This window comes from Hetaerina americana, unplaced genomic scaffold (genome assembly GCF_022747635.1).
Source record: "Hetaerina americana unplaced genomic scaffold, ioHetAmer1.1.p SCAF_8, whole genome shotgun sequence".
Lineage (NCBI taxonomy): Eukaryota > Metazoa > Arthropoda > Insecta > Odonata > Calopterygidae > Hetaerina > Hetaerina americana.
In genome coordinates this window covers 18,576,991-18,595,223 of record NW_027287427.1, presented here as the reverse complement: position 1 = coordinate 18,595,223, position 18,233 = coordinate 18,576,991, and the positions used below count along the sequence as shown (strand labels likewise).

Below are 18,233 nucleotides of genomic sequence, written 5' to 3'. Positions count from 1 at the left end.
AGTACATGCTATGGAAAACTTTTCCTTCTTTTGCATGCACAGTCTGTTCTCAAAAACCTTCACATTTGAGGGAAATATGTACACTATATGTCAGACTGTGACTTATTGGTTCAGGTGAGTCCAAGTTTGCATTACTCCCCATCAAGGTATGTGCATTTCACAGGCCCAAGGAAGCAAATACAAACAAAAAATTATACACCAGCAGATGGAGCATCGGAAGCCCATCCCTTTCATTTACTCTACCCTCTCCGTAATACTTTCCCCTTCTAGATAACTGTTCACGCAAAACTTCCCTCAACACAAGCAGGGCCTCCTGACTAGTCCAATACACAGCTATTCCATAGGTTACCGCGTGTCAGCCAAATTATCCAGGACGGATTAAATACTCTATCTGCTGTTACGTGCAAATCTGATCAGATATTTCACTAAGATCGACATCAAGAAATAAGGTGTTTTCATTGCATATTTTTATGGAATTTTTGAATGCTTGCTACCAACCACTGGATAACTAAAGAGAAGAGAGATTTACTTTGTGTTAGAATGTAGCCCATGGGGTCATGTAGTAGGACTTTAGCCCAAATAATAAGCATGAATAATTCCAAACAACATAATAATATTCTAAGAACATAATACAATATTTCACATCACTGTTTGAACTTTGTTTCTACGTCAGCTTTGATCTCAAATACAATAGAAGTGAAATACATCATCAGTAAACGGAGTCCATCCACTTTTTTTCATTTCAACACATTTATTAAGAGCAAGTAGTACCACAAATACTATCCTCCAAGGAGAAATCATTTCACCATGGATTTAACCAGTTCCAGCTGGAGTTACACTACATAAACTACCCAGAAATATATATGTATATATTAATTACATTCATAAGGCAAAAATATATCAGATCAAAGTTCATGTACATAACCACTTTCATATAAATTCAAGGAATAACATTTCTGAGTAAATGTCATGAAATCATTCCCTAATATAAAGAGACGAATGTTACAAAAATAGTGTAAATATATTGGTTGGTATTATTTGGTATATCATCTCTATAATAATTATAACTTAATATAATGAAAATTATGTGAAACACAACAATACCATAGAAATGCCTGAGATAATTATATAATAAAATCAATTAAAATTTGAACTGCAGCTTTCCATTGCCACTCATAAAAGAACCATCATAGAGGATCTTTGACATTTTGTGATACCGAATAAAATCAACTCTGTGTGGAATAAAATTGATTATCAAAAGCTTATTCTGTTTCCGAAGTTCTCATATTTGGTAAGAAAAATGTTATTAGCCACAAAATTGTAAAATTACACAAAACTTTGTCATTTATCACAATGAATTTAAGGAAGGATCACAACAATTATTATTTGTTCACTGTGAGACAATGAAGTTCCATTGATCAGGGCTCTAAAAGCATAGTTAGAATACCAGTCACTGCTTTCAATTACTAACGTATCAAATTGAATAAAATAACATATCCAACCACATAAATGATAGTATATTCGTTGATGATAAATGTTCTTATTAGTGAATCCACTATCATTTAGGCCTCTTTGCCACTTGAAAATTCCAATTCCTAAAATTCCTCCAGTATTCAAACGATTGAAGAGGTACCAGAAAATTCTGAAAAAGTTTCCACAAAAATCAAGTTTGTTCATCTATTGTGTTCAAATAAAAATTTAGAATAAATATTACATTTGAAACATCTTTTTAAGTTTACTCGCGTCCACAACAATCAGTCATGGATTCTCCCCCAGTTTTGCAGTAGGCATAACAGTGATATGATCAGATTCAAAGCAATGCAATTGAGCTGCAGATAATTACAGTGATCTGATGAGAGTGAGTATCAAGGATGACAAATATCTTATTACATTTTAATCACATGCTATGCCACTGGATTCAACTTTAATCCCTGTTCAAATTAGTCAAAAAATGAAAACGGTGTCCACATTATAAAGCTCTTGAGCCATCACAGAAATTCCTCTTCACTTCCACTCGAAGCAGAGACCCAACCTCATTCCTCTTCTATTTGGACTTGCACTTGTCAGGATCAGGGAAAACATCCCTGGGAGGAATAAAGCTAAGCATCATGATATGACGTGAGTACGCTGTAGTGCTGCGGAAAACAGAATCTGTTCCATGTAGTCGATCCATCAAGCCAAGAACTCCATAGCACTGATTAAACCTAGATAATCACAATCACACCAATTAATGATAAGAAAATGACTACATGACTCATGCCATTTGATAAATCTAATTTACTACATAATTCAGTGTTCCCAACTCATTTCAATACGTGAATATTTTTACTTGGATTTGGTATGCAACTTTATTTTTTATACTGAAATGTAAAAAATGCTGTTAGAAGGAACAGCTCATTCACAACAGCCATAATGAACATTGTTAAATAAGATTTTTCCCATTGCAACTTGAACCAGGAGATGAGCTACAGACCAATTATTTGATAGTTAAAATCATGAACTTAATGCAACCCAGGGTTCCTTCCTGTAAACTCTAGACAAACCTAAGATTTAGCCAAACTGTGAACAATTCAAGAATAAACTACTAATTACTCACAAATTATAATACTTACTTGAGGTGATGAAAGTCATGAGCTTCAGGGGATGGCATGAATGGCAGATGGTAGCCAGAATGAGCATTGAGAGTTGAGAGAATGGCAAGAGAAAACCAGAGCCATGCAGTGGCTACATGTGAGCCCATGATGAAAACACCAAGAAATGGAGGCAATAAGTTTGAGAATACATGCTCAATTGGATGACAATATACAGCAGTCACAGCAATTGGTGCAGTCCACTCATGATGCTTCTTATGAATTACCTTATAGAGGTAGCGATTGTGAAGAAACCTGAGATCAGATGAATGTGGTAAAAATTAATACCTTTTCACTTCATGCAAGAACTAAGCGCCATTTAAAATCCTAGAAATTATTTCTTTTAATTTTAGCAGTAAATAACAACACCATCTAAAATAAAGTTATACAGAATTGTTTTAATTCGAATTAAAATAATTTTTTAACTTTGGAAATAATTCACTGTCAATCAATTTGATCAAATAATTTATGCACATTTCATAAGTTTTACTGCCATCCATTTTTCCTATGTTTAAAAATTCAATTGAATGAAGTCATTAACCAATTTAATAAAATCATTTTACCTGTGTGAGTAGTAGAAACCAATTTCCTCAACAAGGATCAAAATTGCCATTTCAAAGAGGACCCAATGAAAAGTAGGCAATTCCCTTATCGGTTGAAGACCACGCCACTTTAGAAGATTCAAACTTGCATACGCAAAAGGGAGTCCTACTATTATTTGGTTGAACAACACATTGCCAATGACCTGAAACCACAAGAATAAATTTTTACATGCACAATAAATAGGAGCCACTACATAAATATACTTTCAATGTTCTAATGCTATGATGGCAATGAATGCAATACTTCAATAGAAATTAGAGAGTAATTGTATAAGGTAAGTTATATTAGAAAAACTTAGTTTGAATTAATATTTTATTTAAATAGCCTGGTAGTAAATTGTAAGGTCACATCATGAATAATAAGTGATGTGTCAATAGTTACCACAGAAGTTGTTTAATTAATTAACTTAATTAACTTTCAATGCCAGGAGTCAATCCTTTTTTACGTTATTCAACAGGGTGCAAGAAACATGGAGACACACAGGACAACTTCATAAATTCAACATGATTCTCTTTTCTATATCTAAAAGTGCTACGGAAACACTAAATATAAAATGCATAATCTCTTTCTGAATTTATTGGAGCAACACGTCCATCTTCTTCAAATGGAAGGGTGGGCATGAAGGAATGGGTGAAGGCGTAGATAATACAATAATGCAAGTGTGAGGGAAACAGATTGAGGCCAGAAAAGAGGGGAAGGGGCCAAGGGCAAGATGGGGTGATTGCTAGAAATGGAATAGGAGTGAGGTAATCAGGGGTGGGGTATTAGTAAGAGTGGGGAGGACATGGAGTATTGAATGGGGAAGAGGGAGAACTGAGGGAGAAAAAGGAGGAGTGAGAAGGAATTGGGGGGGGAGGTTGGAGGTTGAGGAGGCTAAGTTTGGTTCACTTAACATAATGGAATGCCTGGGCTTGCATATAGGTGGCATAGGGATATGGAAGGAGAGAAATAGTATCTTCTCGTGAGGGGACTAAGGAAAGGAGTGAGAGAGTGGAGGATGCACCAAGTCCAGTTCACACATCAAGAAGTTCTGGCTAAGAAAACACTAAGGGACAGTAGGAGATTTTCCTTACACTATCCCACCTTCTGCACTGAGCCTTACGCTCATACTTATAAATGATTCCCTATAACAGTGAAAATAAGGTGAATATTAATCTATATCGAGAAAAATAAATACCTTCATAAGTCTCTTATTTTCTACAGGCTCATTTGTTCCAGGCTGGATTTTATAGCGTCGAATGGCAGCAGGCTTGTTGGTCACGTCCAAAATTGTATATATCCCTCCAACAAACCAGTAAACAAAAAATGCTATGAAAGTGCTACCTGTTAAATAAAAATATTTTCAAATTATTAAAGTAAAAGAAGATTATGCCAATGATTGATTAAGCAACTTTAATTGGCATCTGAAAGCATTATTTTAAACCTCAATAACTCACCAAATACATAAATGGTGACATAGTCTTCTCCGATTGTATCCAAAAGTTTGTCCCATTGTGCTTGCCAAAAGTCACCGGAGGCTCCCCAGAACCTCTGAAGGTGCCTGAAATATGTTTGATACAGCTAATTTAGATATATACACATATATATGTGGGTGTGTGTGTGGGTGTATATATATATATATATATATATATATATATATATATATAATTATTATTCATTTATTTATATTTATATATTAAGGTGTATATATGGGGGAATCTCACGGCATACTAGGAAGGGGGAGAGGAAAGCATGAAGGATCTAGTGGTGATGATTGAGTCTGGAAAATTCAAAAAAAGATCTGAATGCTAGTATGTATGCAGATTTGCAAGTTCTCACCTCTACTTGATTCAGCCACCAATATATGTAATTCATTTACACATCAGGAACACACACAAAAGAAAAACTGATTCACTTTTAATATTTTGATGGTTCCAGCAACATTTATCAGCATAACATGAATAACTGAGAGGAATATTATGGAAGGAAGGTAAAGGCAAATGAATGGGAGTGGCCACTTTCAATTTCATCTCATAGCAACTTCACCTCAAAAATTTATACACACTGCAGTGTAACCAATCCCCTTCTTTTGCCAAGGTGAAACTTCTAATCCCCTTTCCATCCACATTAACCACAGAACATCTTCCTTCCAGTCCCAAAATATGCCCCACCCACATATCTTCATTCAATAATTTTTCTCCATTCCTATCCTCCATATTCTTCCATTGTGTCCAATACACAGCTTAAAAGTATGGAATTATCAATTATCTGGTAGTTAAAGTCATTCTATAGGCCATGACTTAATAATTTTCATTTAGCATTACCTCAACTTTCCCAAACATTGGCCTAATACAATTAGATAATTATAAGTGTATAAAGAAGAAAGGGGAAGAAAACTCCAATGGCCGTAAGGATTAGTTGCCAATCTCTCGTCAGACCAATTGTTGTGTTGGTGTGACGGGAATCACGTCAGGGACCAACCACAACCTCTCGACCAGAATACCCTCTGTGGTGGTTTACGGGAGATTAATCCGCGTCAGGGACCAACACACAGCCACACGCACACTATCCTGCCTGAAATCCTTCACGAGGCTGTGAGACCCTGTTAAAGAATTTCAGATGGAGATGGAATCCTTCACGAGGCTGTAGAGTAGACCCCGTTAAAGATTCCAGGATATTCTCAAGCACACACTCTGTGGCGGTTTACGGGAGATTAATCCGCGTCAGGGACCAACACACAGCCACACGCACACTATCCTGTCTGAAATCCTTCACGAGGCTGTGAGACCCTGTTAAAGAATTTCAGATGGAGATGGAATCCTTCACGAGGCTGTAGAGTAGACCCCGTTAAAGATTCCAGGATATTCTCAAGCACACACTCTGTGGATGGCACAGACCAAACACACACACAAGCACTCGAGAAACGCACACACACTCAAAAGGGCCCAACTTCTGGGAGAATCTGGACACAGGTAAAAAGCAACTAGGAAGTGCGTCGAACACGCGTGTTTCGGCCACAAAGTGGCCCTCTTCAGCGAACCGAAGGGAAAACACCTCCAACACAAGGTTGAAAGTAAACAACCGTAGACAAACGTCATATTTATATAGAGACTGTGGGAGTTGGGGGGACCAATCGAAATAGGTGGAAGATGGAAAGGGGAGGGGTACTTTAAACGTATTGGTGAAGAGGAAGGAGGGGGGGGGGAGGAGGAAAAACAGATACCAAGGGACTGAGTGGAACGGGAAGGAGTAATTATTGAAGGAGAAGGGGGGGGGGAAGAGGGGGGGGGGGGGTTGGGTAAAAGTGAAAGGTATCCGAGTAACGGATTATGAAGGGGAATTGGGGGGGGGGGTTTAAACATATTTCCGTTGGACCATAGTCCAACGGAAATATGTTTCAAAACTAGAGAAGTCATTTCAAAAGGGAATAAAGTGGGGAGAATGGAATCGGCCCTTTATCGTTGTTGACAACCACATTTCTAAATTTGTGTATGAAAATGCTTTCGTATGCGTCTAAAAGGTGGTTGGGGGTCTGTTTGATCAACTTCAATTCCTTTTCTGATGTTTTATGGTCTTCCTTGAGTAAGTGTAGGGCAATGCTCGATTTATCTGATCTGTTGTATCTGTAATGGGCCATATGTTCTTTGAATCTAGTTTTAATATTCCTCCGCGTCTGGCCGATGTAAGTTGAATCGCAGGAGGAGCAGTTTATTTTGTAAATGCCGGACTTGTTTGAGGCGTCGATTTTGTCCTTAGTGTTGCCTAATAGATGTTTTAGTTTGTTGGTGCTGCTAAATGATATATTAGTGTCAACGGTTTTAAAAATCTTTCCTAGCCCTTTTGTTAGTTAGCGGATTAATCTCCCGTAAACCGCCACAGAGTGTGTGCTTGAGAATATCCTGGAATCTTTAACGGGGTCTACTCTACAGCCTCGTGAAGGATTCCATCTCCATCTGAAATTCTTTAACAGGGTCTCACAGCCTCGTGAAGGATTTCAGGCAGGATAGTGTGCGTGTGGCTGTGTGTTGGTCCCTGACGCGGATTAATCTCCCGTAAACCACCACAGAGGGTATTCTGGTCGAGAGGTTGTGGTTGGTCCCTGACGTGATTCCCGTCACACCAACACAACAATTGGTCTGACGAGAGATTGGCAACTAATCCTTACGGCCATTGGAGTTTTCTTCCCCTTTCTTCTTTATTGAGAGGCCGTAGAGCTCATTATTTCTTGCTATAAGTGTATACTAACTCAAATTTTTTCATTTGTAAATATATACCAGTATTTATATTTTAAAGCTTTTCTTATCTTGAAGAGAATAACCTAATAATCATCCACATTTAGTAAGTTACGTAGTTACTTTAACCACATTTTGGTTCTCTTTTAAAGTAATAATAAGCAAATCTTAAATATACCTGAAAAGATATGTTAAAAGCTAGTTAAGCAGTGATACCACTCTATTGTATTATTAAAACTTACCATGTAAGAGAGTTTCGAAAAGCTGCAAAGCCAATAAGTGATGTTCCAATGATCACAAGAACACTTATGAGAGAGGAGAGCAACGTTTGGCTCTGGCTTCCATCATTTACAGAATTCTTCTCCATCCCTTTGTTATTTGGTATTGCAGTTTTGGTTACTGGATGAGCCACATTACTCTCTGCCATAAGCCCTACAAATGACAGCAACAATTGACAAGATTATAACGTCATTAAAATGTCATTTTTGAAAAAAGACAGCAGCACCATTTGTATGACATTGAACTGTTTTCCAAGGATTGACAGAGATTTTTTAAAATATTTAAGAAATTATAAAAATAAACAACATCAATAAAATAACAAAAGCAGGTATCAGAAGAACCCTTTATCCTACCCTATGGCATATTTCTGTACATCTTGAAGGACATTACCTACTGTATCATCAGCATCACATTATAAGAAGTTGGCAATTTATACTTCCAATTATCATTTTATTTACATTCCCAACCCTATCCTTAGCATAATTTTTCTACAAAACAATTGTAGGCAGTTCTGTTCCTTGCCTTCAATGGAATATGTAAGATAAATTACTCCTTATTTCCAACAAGTTTAATTTGAATGCATAGCCTCTTAGAGATGTACATCACCTTGGCCCTCTCTGTGAGATATATCAATAAATTTAACTATGTCTCTGTTTTGATACATGAGAGGTGTAAAAAAGAGATGATTTATTTAATATTGAAACAACCAGTATGTGTGGACTGTTGATCCATACAGCACACAAATACCAGCATACATACATGCTGAGGGTAAGGTTGACTAAATATGGGTGGTGTAAAGGATAGGCATTGCAGCCATATATACAGTATGTATAAAGTAAACACAGGCTCCCAAATTAGGAAAACAAATATTAATTGCAATGGGATATATTTGATTTGAAAATGACATAAGGATGTTTAAAAGTCTAAAATGGGCATTTTGAAGAAATATATAATGGCAAGTTAAAATCAGAAACCTCAAAATTAAATCATAAAACCAACATATATACTAAATGCCTATGCAATGTGTATGTGGTATATTAATACTAACTGTATTATACTTCTTTGTCCACTAACTGTGTCACACAGTTGCCTCTACTTAAGTTTTGCAAAACATGTGCAAGGGAAATTAATGGTGTATGGTATGTTTAAAAGTTACTTTCACTCTGGTGTAAAAGATAATGGGAAAGTTTTGCATTGGCTGATATGGTGCTCTTTCAGATTGTAAGAAGTGGTTTTAATTTCTAATTTATAAGAATGAATGCTAATATGCTAAATAATTTATCTTTATGGTTAACAGGGAATTTTTTTATCATTGTGCCCCACATACAGATTGGCAAGTTTATTGATGATATAATTGCTTGATTGAGATGTGACAAGCCTCACTGCTAAAATATAATGGTATGATTCTTAAATAAAACTTTTACCTTCAGTTAATGCTTAGTATCTTATTTTCACTCAAATATTCCAACTCAAGATACATAAATGGTATTTTCATTTATTACTAAATAACTGTGTGGTGGTAGGAGACATTGATGTTGGTGGGAGGACCAAATGGAGACAAGCTGATTTTTCTAGCAACCTATTCATGCCTTAATTATCAGAAAATTCAATGGTAATAATTAATGTGAATGCTGAACATATTTTTGGAATCTAAAAATTTATCGCAGGGGGCAGAATGTTTGCTGTTCAGGAAAATTTCAATAATTTGCTCATAAAAAATGTCCTACACGGATGTAAGGTATTTCTACAAGGGATGTAAACAAATATTTGATTGACAAGGAAGGCTAAAGATGACTATATCATAAAATTGAAATGTTAACTTACAACATTATACCAGGATCTAACATTACCCGGAAGTGTACTGCTCTGGTAGAACATACCACATTCAATGAGAGTAAAACATTGAAACTTGTGCCATGGGAAATAGGTTTACCATCAATTATATTTTTATGCAGGCAAGTTACCTCAGCAATGCTTCAAAAATAGCGAATTATAAAAATATTTCTGTCACAGATTTTTCAGTCAACATGATCAATCAAGTTAACTATGTTCATATTAGCCTTCCACATCAACAAAGTCTCAATTTTACAAATTTCCCATATTGTTTAAAAAAATAATCGCCATCTAACAGCATTTAATAATTAACTATTCACTAAATGAAATTCTTCAAAATTTCATGACATATCCCAGTTTTTTTACTCTGACCCAAATAACCTTTACTTGAGAAGTACAGAACATAATGTATTGCGTTATTCATATTAATTTATCATGTAGTTTCTAAGTGAGTTATTGGTGAATTTTTACTAAAGTAATAGAATGGTTCACTTTTTAAAAATAAGAAACAAATACATTTACTTGAATTAAGGCAAGCTTTTCCACCATAGTACAATTGTCATTGTAAATTAGAATTGGATGGTTGGTTCAAAAGCTTAACAGTTTGTAATAGTTGGTTTTGGAGATACTAATATTTCTTCTTGGCAGGTTGTGGCAAGACAATGCATTCAATTTTTGAAAATGCACAGTTAAAGTGGTCAAATAGTAGGGATAATGGGGGGCTCGTATACCATCAGTACAGGCTGTGTAGTCATCTCATATACAGCTGCATATTGGCTGTGAATATTCTGTACACATATCACATCTGTATGGAACCCTGATGCACTGGGAATGTGGTGGAATATGATCAGAGACCATAAAAAGATTAAAGGTATGAACTAGCATAGTAATCATCGATGCTTGTCAAGCAGTTGTGAACATATGATAACTCAGAAGCGATTCAACTTATTCCAGATATTTTTCAGCCTTATTAACTACTTGCTTATGATGCCTAAACTGCTGTACCTACTCCTTTTTTCTATATACCCTTGGATGGTAGAAAATAAAAATGGGGAGTTAACAAATTTGGTAAATACATACTTTCAGAGCTTCAGAAAGGAATGAGGATGGAAGATGTTAACAGGGGGGCATAAGGATCACCAATGAAGCAATACAACGAAAAGTTTAAGTTACATCCTAAGAAAATGATCATCAATAAAGACCAATTTGAAATGAAACAAAATAAAGGGAAAACCTTGGAAGAACATATGAAATGGTGTTCTTTTAAGTGTTCCACACTAACCAAGTAGAGAGAATGGTTGCAGCAGCTTAAAGAACTGTTCAAAGTCCCTGGTCCATAGAAGAGGCAAGGCCAATTAATGAGAAGTGAAATATTTATCCAAAAAGAAGGAGAAGTTGTGTGGGGGATAAAATATTTGGAGAAGCTTTTAGATACAAAATAGAGGAGCAGAATAAATTCTGACTAGGAAGGCCATATATTAGAACGAATTGAGCACAGAATTTGATGCCATATTGAAGGGCATTAAGGCTCCAGGAATGAGATGGACATTCCCTCAGAGCAAAAAAAATTCTGAAAAGAAAAAAACTCTTAAATTGTGCAAATGGAAGTTGCTTGAGGATTTCATACTAAGAGTGGAGAGAAAATTAAGTATGCTCAAAACATTGCTAAGGAGAGGTGCAAACTGAATAGGCACTGTGGGTTGAATTACACATTCTAAAAGGAAAAAACAGAAAGAACTCTTGATGAAAATCATAGCGAATTCCTGACAGCAACAGATGGAATGGCAAGGAAATTTAAAAAAATATGACCCTAGAGGGATCATATCGGTTTAGTGGGCAGCGAGCTAGTTTTCCGGTGATAGACCAGGTTCAAATCCCACAGCCTGACGATTTTTATCACGAGTACGTCGACATTAAGTATATCTTTATTCCCCTAAAATCGTATTCACCACCAAAATTTCTATCTCAGAGATGTAAATTACCTCGGATTTCGCTCACTTCTTTTAAAAATATTTGCAAGGGAATAGCCACAACGAGAATAGAGAAAAATGCTGCATCAAAAAATTATATTATGAGCCAAGGGCATTTCAGTAGCACGTCCCTTGGAGTAATATTCTCATAATTATTTCCAAACCTTTACAAATGAAGTCAATACTAATGGAAATTGACCAGTTAATTTCATTGCTAATTAGACGTTCAGGGAAAATATGTCCATTGATGTCGCATACTTAATTACGCCAAAAAGTCTAAAAATAATTTCGGTTGAGAACAACATGGGATCGCAGCCAATCGTTTAACTCACGCGATACATTCCCACACTGACGCACGCTATTGCCCGGATGGAATGTCCACTGTGGACGAAGCAACGGCTAATACTTAGGGATCGCACAATTGAAGAGCAAGCGAACTATAAACTTGAATGACGGTCCGATATTATTAACTGCCTTAAGACCTTCATGGACAGAGAGTAAATAAATAAAATAAACGCATAGTGAGAAGTCCGTCCTTTTTCAGTATCTAATCGCGCCAACCGCCATATGAACCCCCGAATTCTCGAAAAAAGTTTGATAATCATGAACGTCGGAAAAAGCTCAATGCCCACCGAAAGGCCTAAAAATTAGATAAATGAAAATTTTAAATTCATCTTAAAAATTGGAAGATAATTTACTTAAAAAGGCTTAAGTCCCAGCTGTGCTGGCTTTCTAGTTTCTTCTCCCACTCTCTCGCCAGATATAACATCGCGGCACTTATTTTTGGCGCATTAATTACGCACGAGGTTCAATGCGAGACGATTTTGGCTGACACGTGGCTGGGGGTAACGATGGGTGCGCATTCAGTGTATCTATCGTGTTTACAAAACACAAAGAGGTCGCATAGAACAAAATCAAAGGATCAAATAATCATCTGGTACAAGTGTCCTTGCAGCAAGAGCTTATCTTCGTCTCAGTTCTGATTGCCACTTCTGAATCTTTGAGTGATGGCAACGGGAAACAAATCTTAAAAGATGAAAGTGTAGGGAGAATAACCGAACTGACATTTTGATTCAGAACAAACACCCACTAAAACAACGAGCAAGGTAAAGCATATTTTATTATTCGAGGAAATTTCCAAAAGCCCTAGAAAATGACAAAGATTCAGAATTACGGGCATGACCCTGACCTCGAGTGTATTTTAGAACACCATAAAAATGAATGGCACGTAAAAGAGCAAGGTTATTCTTCATGTAGACCCGCACGAGGGTTTTCGGGAAATTAAAGAGTATCCGCTAACAGAATACTTCGAACTAAATAATTCTTCACAAGAGTGGATACAAATAGGATAAATACTGAAAAATACGTGATTAATTCACATGGCGGCGGTGTAGAAGCCAAACTTACGGTTTTGTAAGATCTACAGAACCAATTCATAGTATCTCATAATTGTCAGCTACTTCAATGTCACCAAGTGAATATAACTATGAGCTACATAAAGAAAAATATAAATTGCAAGAAGATAACGGAGAATGAATATCACATACATACCGTAACTACACTTCTAAGATCCAATTGAAAAAAATTAAGACCACCAGTTGTCTTAATCATGGCCTAGCTACCTACCTAACAGAGGAATCCTGTTTACACTATTTGCACAATGAGAAACATACACAAGTACCGTTCGCCAATAGAGATTTGCCATTCTTAATTTCAAAACCCTGTAATGCAGTGTCTTTTCTAAATTGCGCATAAACCATCTAAGGGCGGTATATTGGCGAACAGAAATTCACTTCATGTAAACGAAAGGCCCACTAATGACAATATATATGGACCTGCACTTGTTGCATTAACATTTCCGCACTTATCGGTAGTCGTTAGCTTACCCATATCGACAGGCTCCTCGGAGAAACGCGAACAACTTTCCACTACGCAACGAACTGCACAACTAATCGCCAGACAACACCCGTTCACAAGATTTCGCACGACAGAAATCTCTGGCTGCTGAACAGAGCCCCTCTATCCCCTGCCACAATCGGCCGCACCTCCTCCGTAGCCTGAATGACAGCGACTATGGAGTTACGGGCGGACGGAAAATAATGTATTTACGAGGACGAAGAGAGCTATCCTCGGACAATGACGTGCACACCTGACGCTTCGAGGTTTTATTTTTTCTGACCATACAAAATTGACAAGCCATTTCGCAACCAACAAACGTGCCTTTCAAAAGCATCAGTTTATAGATCTACGCAAGTAAAAACTAACCGTGTTAGTTCAGTTATTACAGATTAATCAGCAAATGATATCTCCCGCCTTATCTTGCATTTAGAATTTCACGACTGAAAAAAGGCGAATGACGGATATCAATGCCCAAACAACAATAAAAGGAAGAGCATATATGTAAAACTGAGACATTGCAAACACAAGTAATGAACATTCTGTACTAAAGACTAAAGCTAGGTTTTTAAGGACCGAAACCTGTCACAGATCACGACGTAGATGCTAGAAAAACAAAGCCAACAACCGCACCCTAACATGTAGTCAGCTGATCGATGTTTTGACATATAGGTATATCTTCATGTCATGAAGGTCCACCGTTTTAGTACTAAATTTAGTTAGTTTAGTTGCACTGCTATTTTAAACTTGTTTATTACATTCTAGTTCGAGAGTAAAGCAACAATAGCTAATTTCGCGAATAAGACATACTTACAGTTGAAATCTTGCCATTCCGAAACTGACAACGGTTAGCAACGCAGTACCACAAAACGTGAGAGAAGATTTCAAAAACATAAAAGTAAGAAGCCTGAGAGGACAATGAAACATTACCTTAGCTATGCTATTTCTGCTCACAGCTGACTATGATCCAGATGTTTTGCTTTCCACCAGTGCCTTCATGCATACAAGCCTACGTTCTCAGATATATCGAATGTTGGTAGAATCGATCCAACACATCTGACCGTAACTGCTCGCTCGTACGCGCTTTCATTCAAATTGCTAAACTAAAAAGACCTTTACCACGACACACCATAGTCATTTAGAGCCAAAATGTTACGTTATCAGGAAACTAGTATAAAATATTTAGTTAATAAAAACCAATATTTTAATCATTTTGCAGTCTAAGAGACGGAGTTTCCATTGATTTCAATAAAAAAACTGCCAGGTAGGGGTTGGCCCTAGAATGAGTATTGCAGGTCATGACCTTACATAACCTCATTTAAGGGCCTTCAAGGTCGCAGTAGATGCTGCATTACTTGAGCCATAAAAAACTATTCCAAAATAGGGCCCATCAATCAGAAATAAACTTGCACATTGTTCCCCATAAAATATTGCTTTCTGGCTGTACCACCAGTTTCATCACACTGCATTTTTTTTATTTTATTCACAATAATTTAGACTTCCCCAGGTTTTAACATAAAATAATATTTTTCACTGAGTGACCTATTGTTTTGAATAATTTATTTCACAAAGCTTCATTTGTAGCCCTATATAGGTATACTTATTTCTCTTAATGAGTAATAATCCAACACATCATACTACACTGTACCCACTAGTATCAGAATGGGTCCCGCTAGATTTTATGGTAAACTCAACATATCGCCTTGAATAACAAACACCTTCAGAATTTACTAAGCTACCAACCACAATACTGTAGATTCACATATTGTAATGAGCATGTTTCATTGCTGGGTCTATAATAACTTAACAATTAAAGAATACTTACCTCCTCCCTTACCAGCAAAAGTTCAAATTTACTGAAATAATCAGGGATGTTTCACAGATGAGCTATAAAGTTGTAAGAAAACAAATATTGTAAAGGAAGAATTTGAAAACTTAATTTATCTATTAAAATATAAATGTCTAAAATAAGTTACCTCAATACCTTTTTCCTCATCTTCTTTTGTTCACTCAAAGGAGACAAATGCAATATTGTAGTACCATGTAGTGATGCTTTCTTGAGCTGTGCAACTTTTGTCATGCCACAAAAGAGAACTATAATTATTTTTCATTGCAGTAAAATGCTATATTTGGGACAATATAAAGCCCACCAACCATACAATATTGAATAGATCTACCAGGCTTTCAAGCAAAGAGCGTGAATTCATAAAGCTCATAAATACAAAATAATTTCTGCTCTATGTGCTCAGTTCATTTCCTTTTAAATGCTAAAATACGTATTTCACAATAATAATTATTAAATCAGTTATTAAAAAGGAAGCATGGAAAGTTATACACAATTCCCTCTCCTTAAGTTTCACCTGCAGCTACACTATACTAAAAAAGTACCTCACAAATCAATAGTAATTATGTATACCACCTAGCTTAGCACATAGATATTTTAATGATAGCTCTGACTAAAAATATACGTCTGAGTTTTGATCCTTTCAATTAATATTCAAATAAACCAAAGAACATCAGTTGCTCATAAAACTGATAAGTTTTAACATACAGAAAAGAATGTCGATGACCCTGCTAATACAAAAATATGTTGGTTTACTGGGATAATTGTATTTATTAAAAGGGATATCTCAGATTTTATGCTATCTGGTGACCACCTAAGTGATTTTATAGGATTATCCTAAGCTAATATTGTGAATGAAGTTCACAAAAGAAAAAATTCTTCTAAAAAAAGGAATGTATATATTCCTATATTTTCCATATTTCACTTTTCTTAAACTTAATTTTGGTAGACATGGCTACCAACTACAGAGATATATTGTGAGAGAACACTGAGAGCGAAGATTTTGAACCACTTCATTATGGTCCATACTTTACTATGGTTGTCTTCTCCGTGATTAGTGTTTCATTGCAAAACATCCCTCCTTCCTGTAGGCGGTTGATGTTTTGACTGAAATTTTGGTAGTGGTGTGACTTCACTAAAATCAACTCCTCCTTCAAACTTAATAGCCAATAGGTCATAGTGTCAATTTTATATTGAGTGACTGATTATAGTGAAGACAAGGTAACATATGCAGGGGAAAACCAATTCTTGGAACACATGGTTTACTTGTAATTATATTAAGTTCTTATCAAACTTGTCAAATTATATTTTATTAAACACTCTAACTGGATGATTTTTAAGAGCATAACTGACTTCATGTAGCATTTTGAGGACCACTTTCAGTGAATAATGCAAAAGCAATGAAGGTATTGAATGTGGAGTTAACTACAATTTGGTGGTCTTAAAAGGTGTATCTGGAGAGAATGATCAGTCAGGATATCAGCACAAGCAAATAAGAGTAATTTTGAAAAGTTACCAGGCAATAAGGCGAGAATGAGTCACGAATGCATCTTTGATGGATAAAATGGAAAAAAATGTATTACACCTGTAGGCAGTGTTGGTGAAAAGTTTGAAAGGAATGACTTCATTCTCGCAGTGATTGTGGAAAATGTGAAGTAAAAAGAATGAAAATGTGATTAAGTGAACACAAACAGAAAGGGACATCATAGGACGATTGCATCTAAATGTGCAAAAGATTGGAAGGTTTTTGCAACTGGGTAAAAAAGACAAAAAAAGAGCAAGGGGACAGAATTGACGCAATATGAAATAAGAACTGTGACATTGTCTCAGATGAATCAAGAATCAGACATTAGTTGGAGGGAAAAGGTGCTTTCGATATTTTAATAATAGTGGCACAGAGTATGGTGGGTGAAAGTTACCAGATAAAGACAATAACGTGGGGTAGTTCAAAATGAGGTCAAAAAATTAAGCCAATTTTGATAAAGGAAATGTTACATGTGGTGGGAAACTTTTTAAGTGTAGAGTTCGAATTACTTTTGCCTCATTACAATGAATAATTATTTAAGGTATTCACAAAAATTTTTTCTGCACCAAAAAGACGAATTATGACAATGTATGTTAATGATAAAATAATTGAACAAATGACTGATATCTTGGCCAAATCACTGCAGACGGGATGAAAAGATTACAAAACATTTTACAATGAAAAATGAGAACTTTTTCATTCCACAGAATTTTATTTTGACAAGACCCTGGTTTTGATGTTCCACATCATCAGGAACTAGCATTTACACCCCATCTTTATATGGGTGGGGCAGGATGGACTCCCCAGTTTCAAAAAACCACTTAATCACACATAAGCTGGGGGAAACTGCCAATTTTAGCTGTCACCATGCAGTGGTCCGCTGAGCATTGAGGCTTTGTCATAGAAATGTTCTTTAAGAACAACGACAATGTGGTGGCGATGCAGAGGGCACTGTGGTCTACCGATGAAGTGCATTTTCACCTCTACGGCTCAGTAAATAAGCACAATTTTCATTACTAGGCAACTGACAGCCCTCGTAAACTTCACCCAAGACCTCCTCATAGCCCTAAAGTGACAATTTGGTGCTCTGCTACCTCCATAGGCATCACTGGGCCTATCTTTTTTAAATTTCGAGGCTCAACTGTTACAATGAACTCTATGCGCTATTGTGAGATGCTGGAGAACATTTTACTGCCGAAAATGGAACAGTATGGAGGAATATGACACAGAAGCCTTTTGGTTTCGGCAGGATGGTGCCACGGCTCATACCCCCTATCATTCACACCAAATCCTGAATGAAGAATTTCCCGGCCGCCTAATCTCCTTACAAAGAGGATGTTCCATGGCCCCATCGCTCCCTGGATTTGAGCCCATGTGATTTTTTTCTGAAGGGATATCTCAAAGCTGAAGTTAATAAAGTTCGACCAAGAACCTTGGAAGCTC

General features: G+C 36.4%; 1 protein-coding gene across 2 annotated transcripts; it reads right to left on the bottom strand.

Moving 5' to 3' along the window:
• Positions 1-593: 593 nt before the first annotated feature.
• On the bottom strand, positions 594-14,450 carry LOC139697576 (fatty acid hydroxylase domain-containing protein 2). 2 transcript variants are annotated; one of them, XM_071596336.1, is made up of 7 exons: positions 14,353-14,450; positions 7,687-7,876; positions 4,670-4,773; positions 4,411-4,556; positions 3,194-3,375; positions 2,613-2,885; positions 594-2,204 (listed from the first exon to the last, which is right to left on the bottom strand). In XM_071596336.1, the coding sequence occupies exons 2-7, from the start codon at positions 7,869-7,871 to the stop codon at positions 2,045-2,047; spliced, it is 1,050 nt and encodes a 349-aa protein (XP_071452437.1). In that variant the 5' UTR covers positions 7,872-7,876; positions 14,353-14,450; the 3' UTR covers positions 594-2,044. The 2 variants fall into 2 exon arrangements, with proteins under 2 accessions (XP_071452437.1, XP_071452436.1); XM_071596335.1 differs by lacking the exon at positions 14,353-14,450 and adding an exon at positions 13,413-13,616.
• Between the last annotated feature and the right edge of the window lie 3,783 nt (positions 14,451-18,233).

Coding starts and splice junctions, on each gene's coding strand:
- LOC139697576 (XM_071596335.1), bottom strand. Junction 2,886..3,193: donor GGTTTCTACTACTCACACAG/GTAAAATGATTT, acceptor ATCTGATCTCAG/GTTTCTTCACAATCGCTACC. Junction 2,205..2,612: donor CATGACTTTCATCACCTCAA/GTAAGTATTATA, acceptor GTGATTATCTAG/GTTTAATCAGTGCTATGGAG.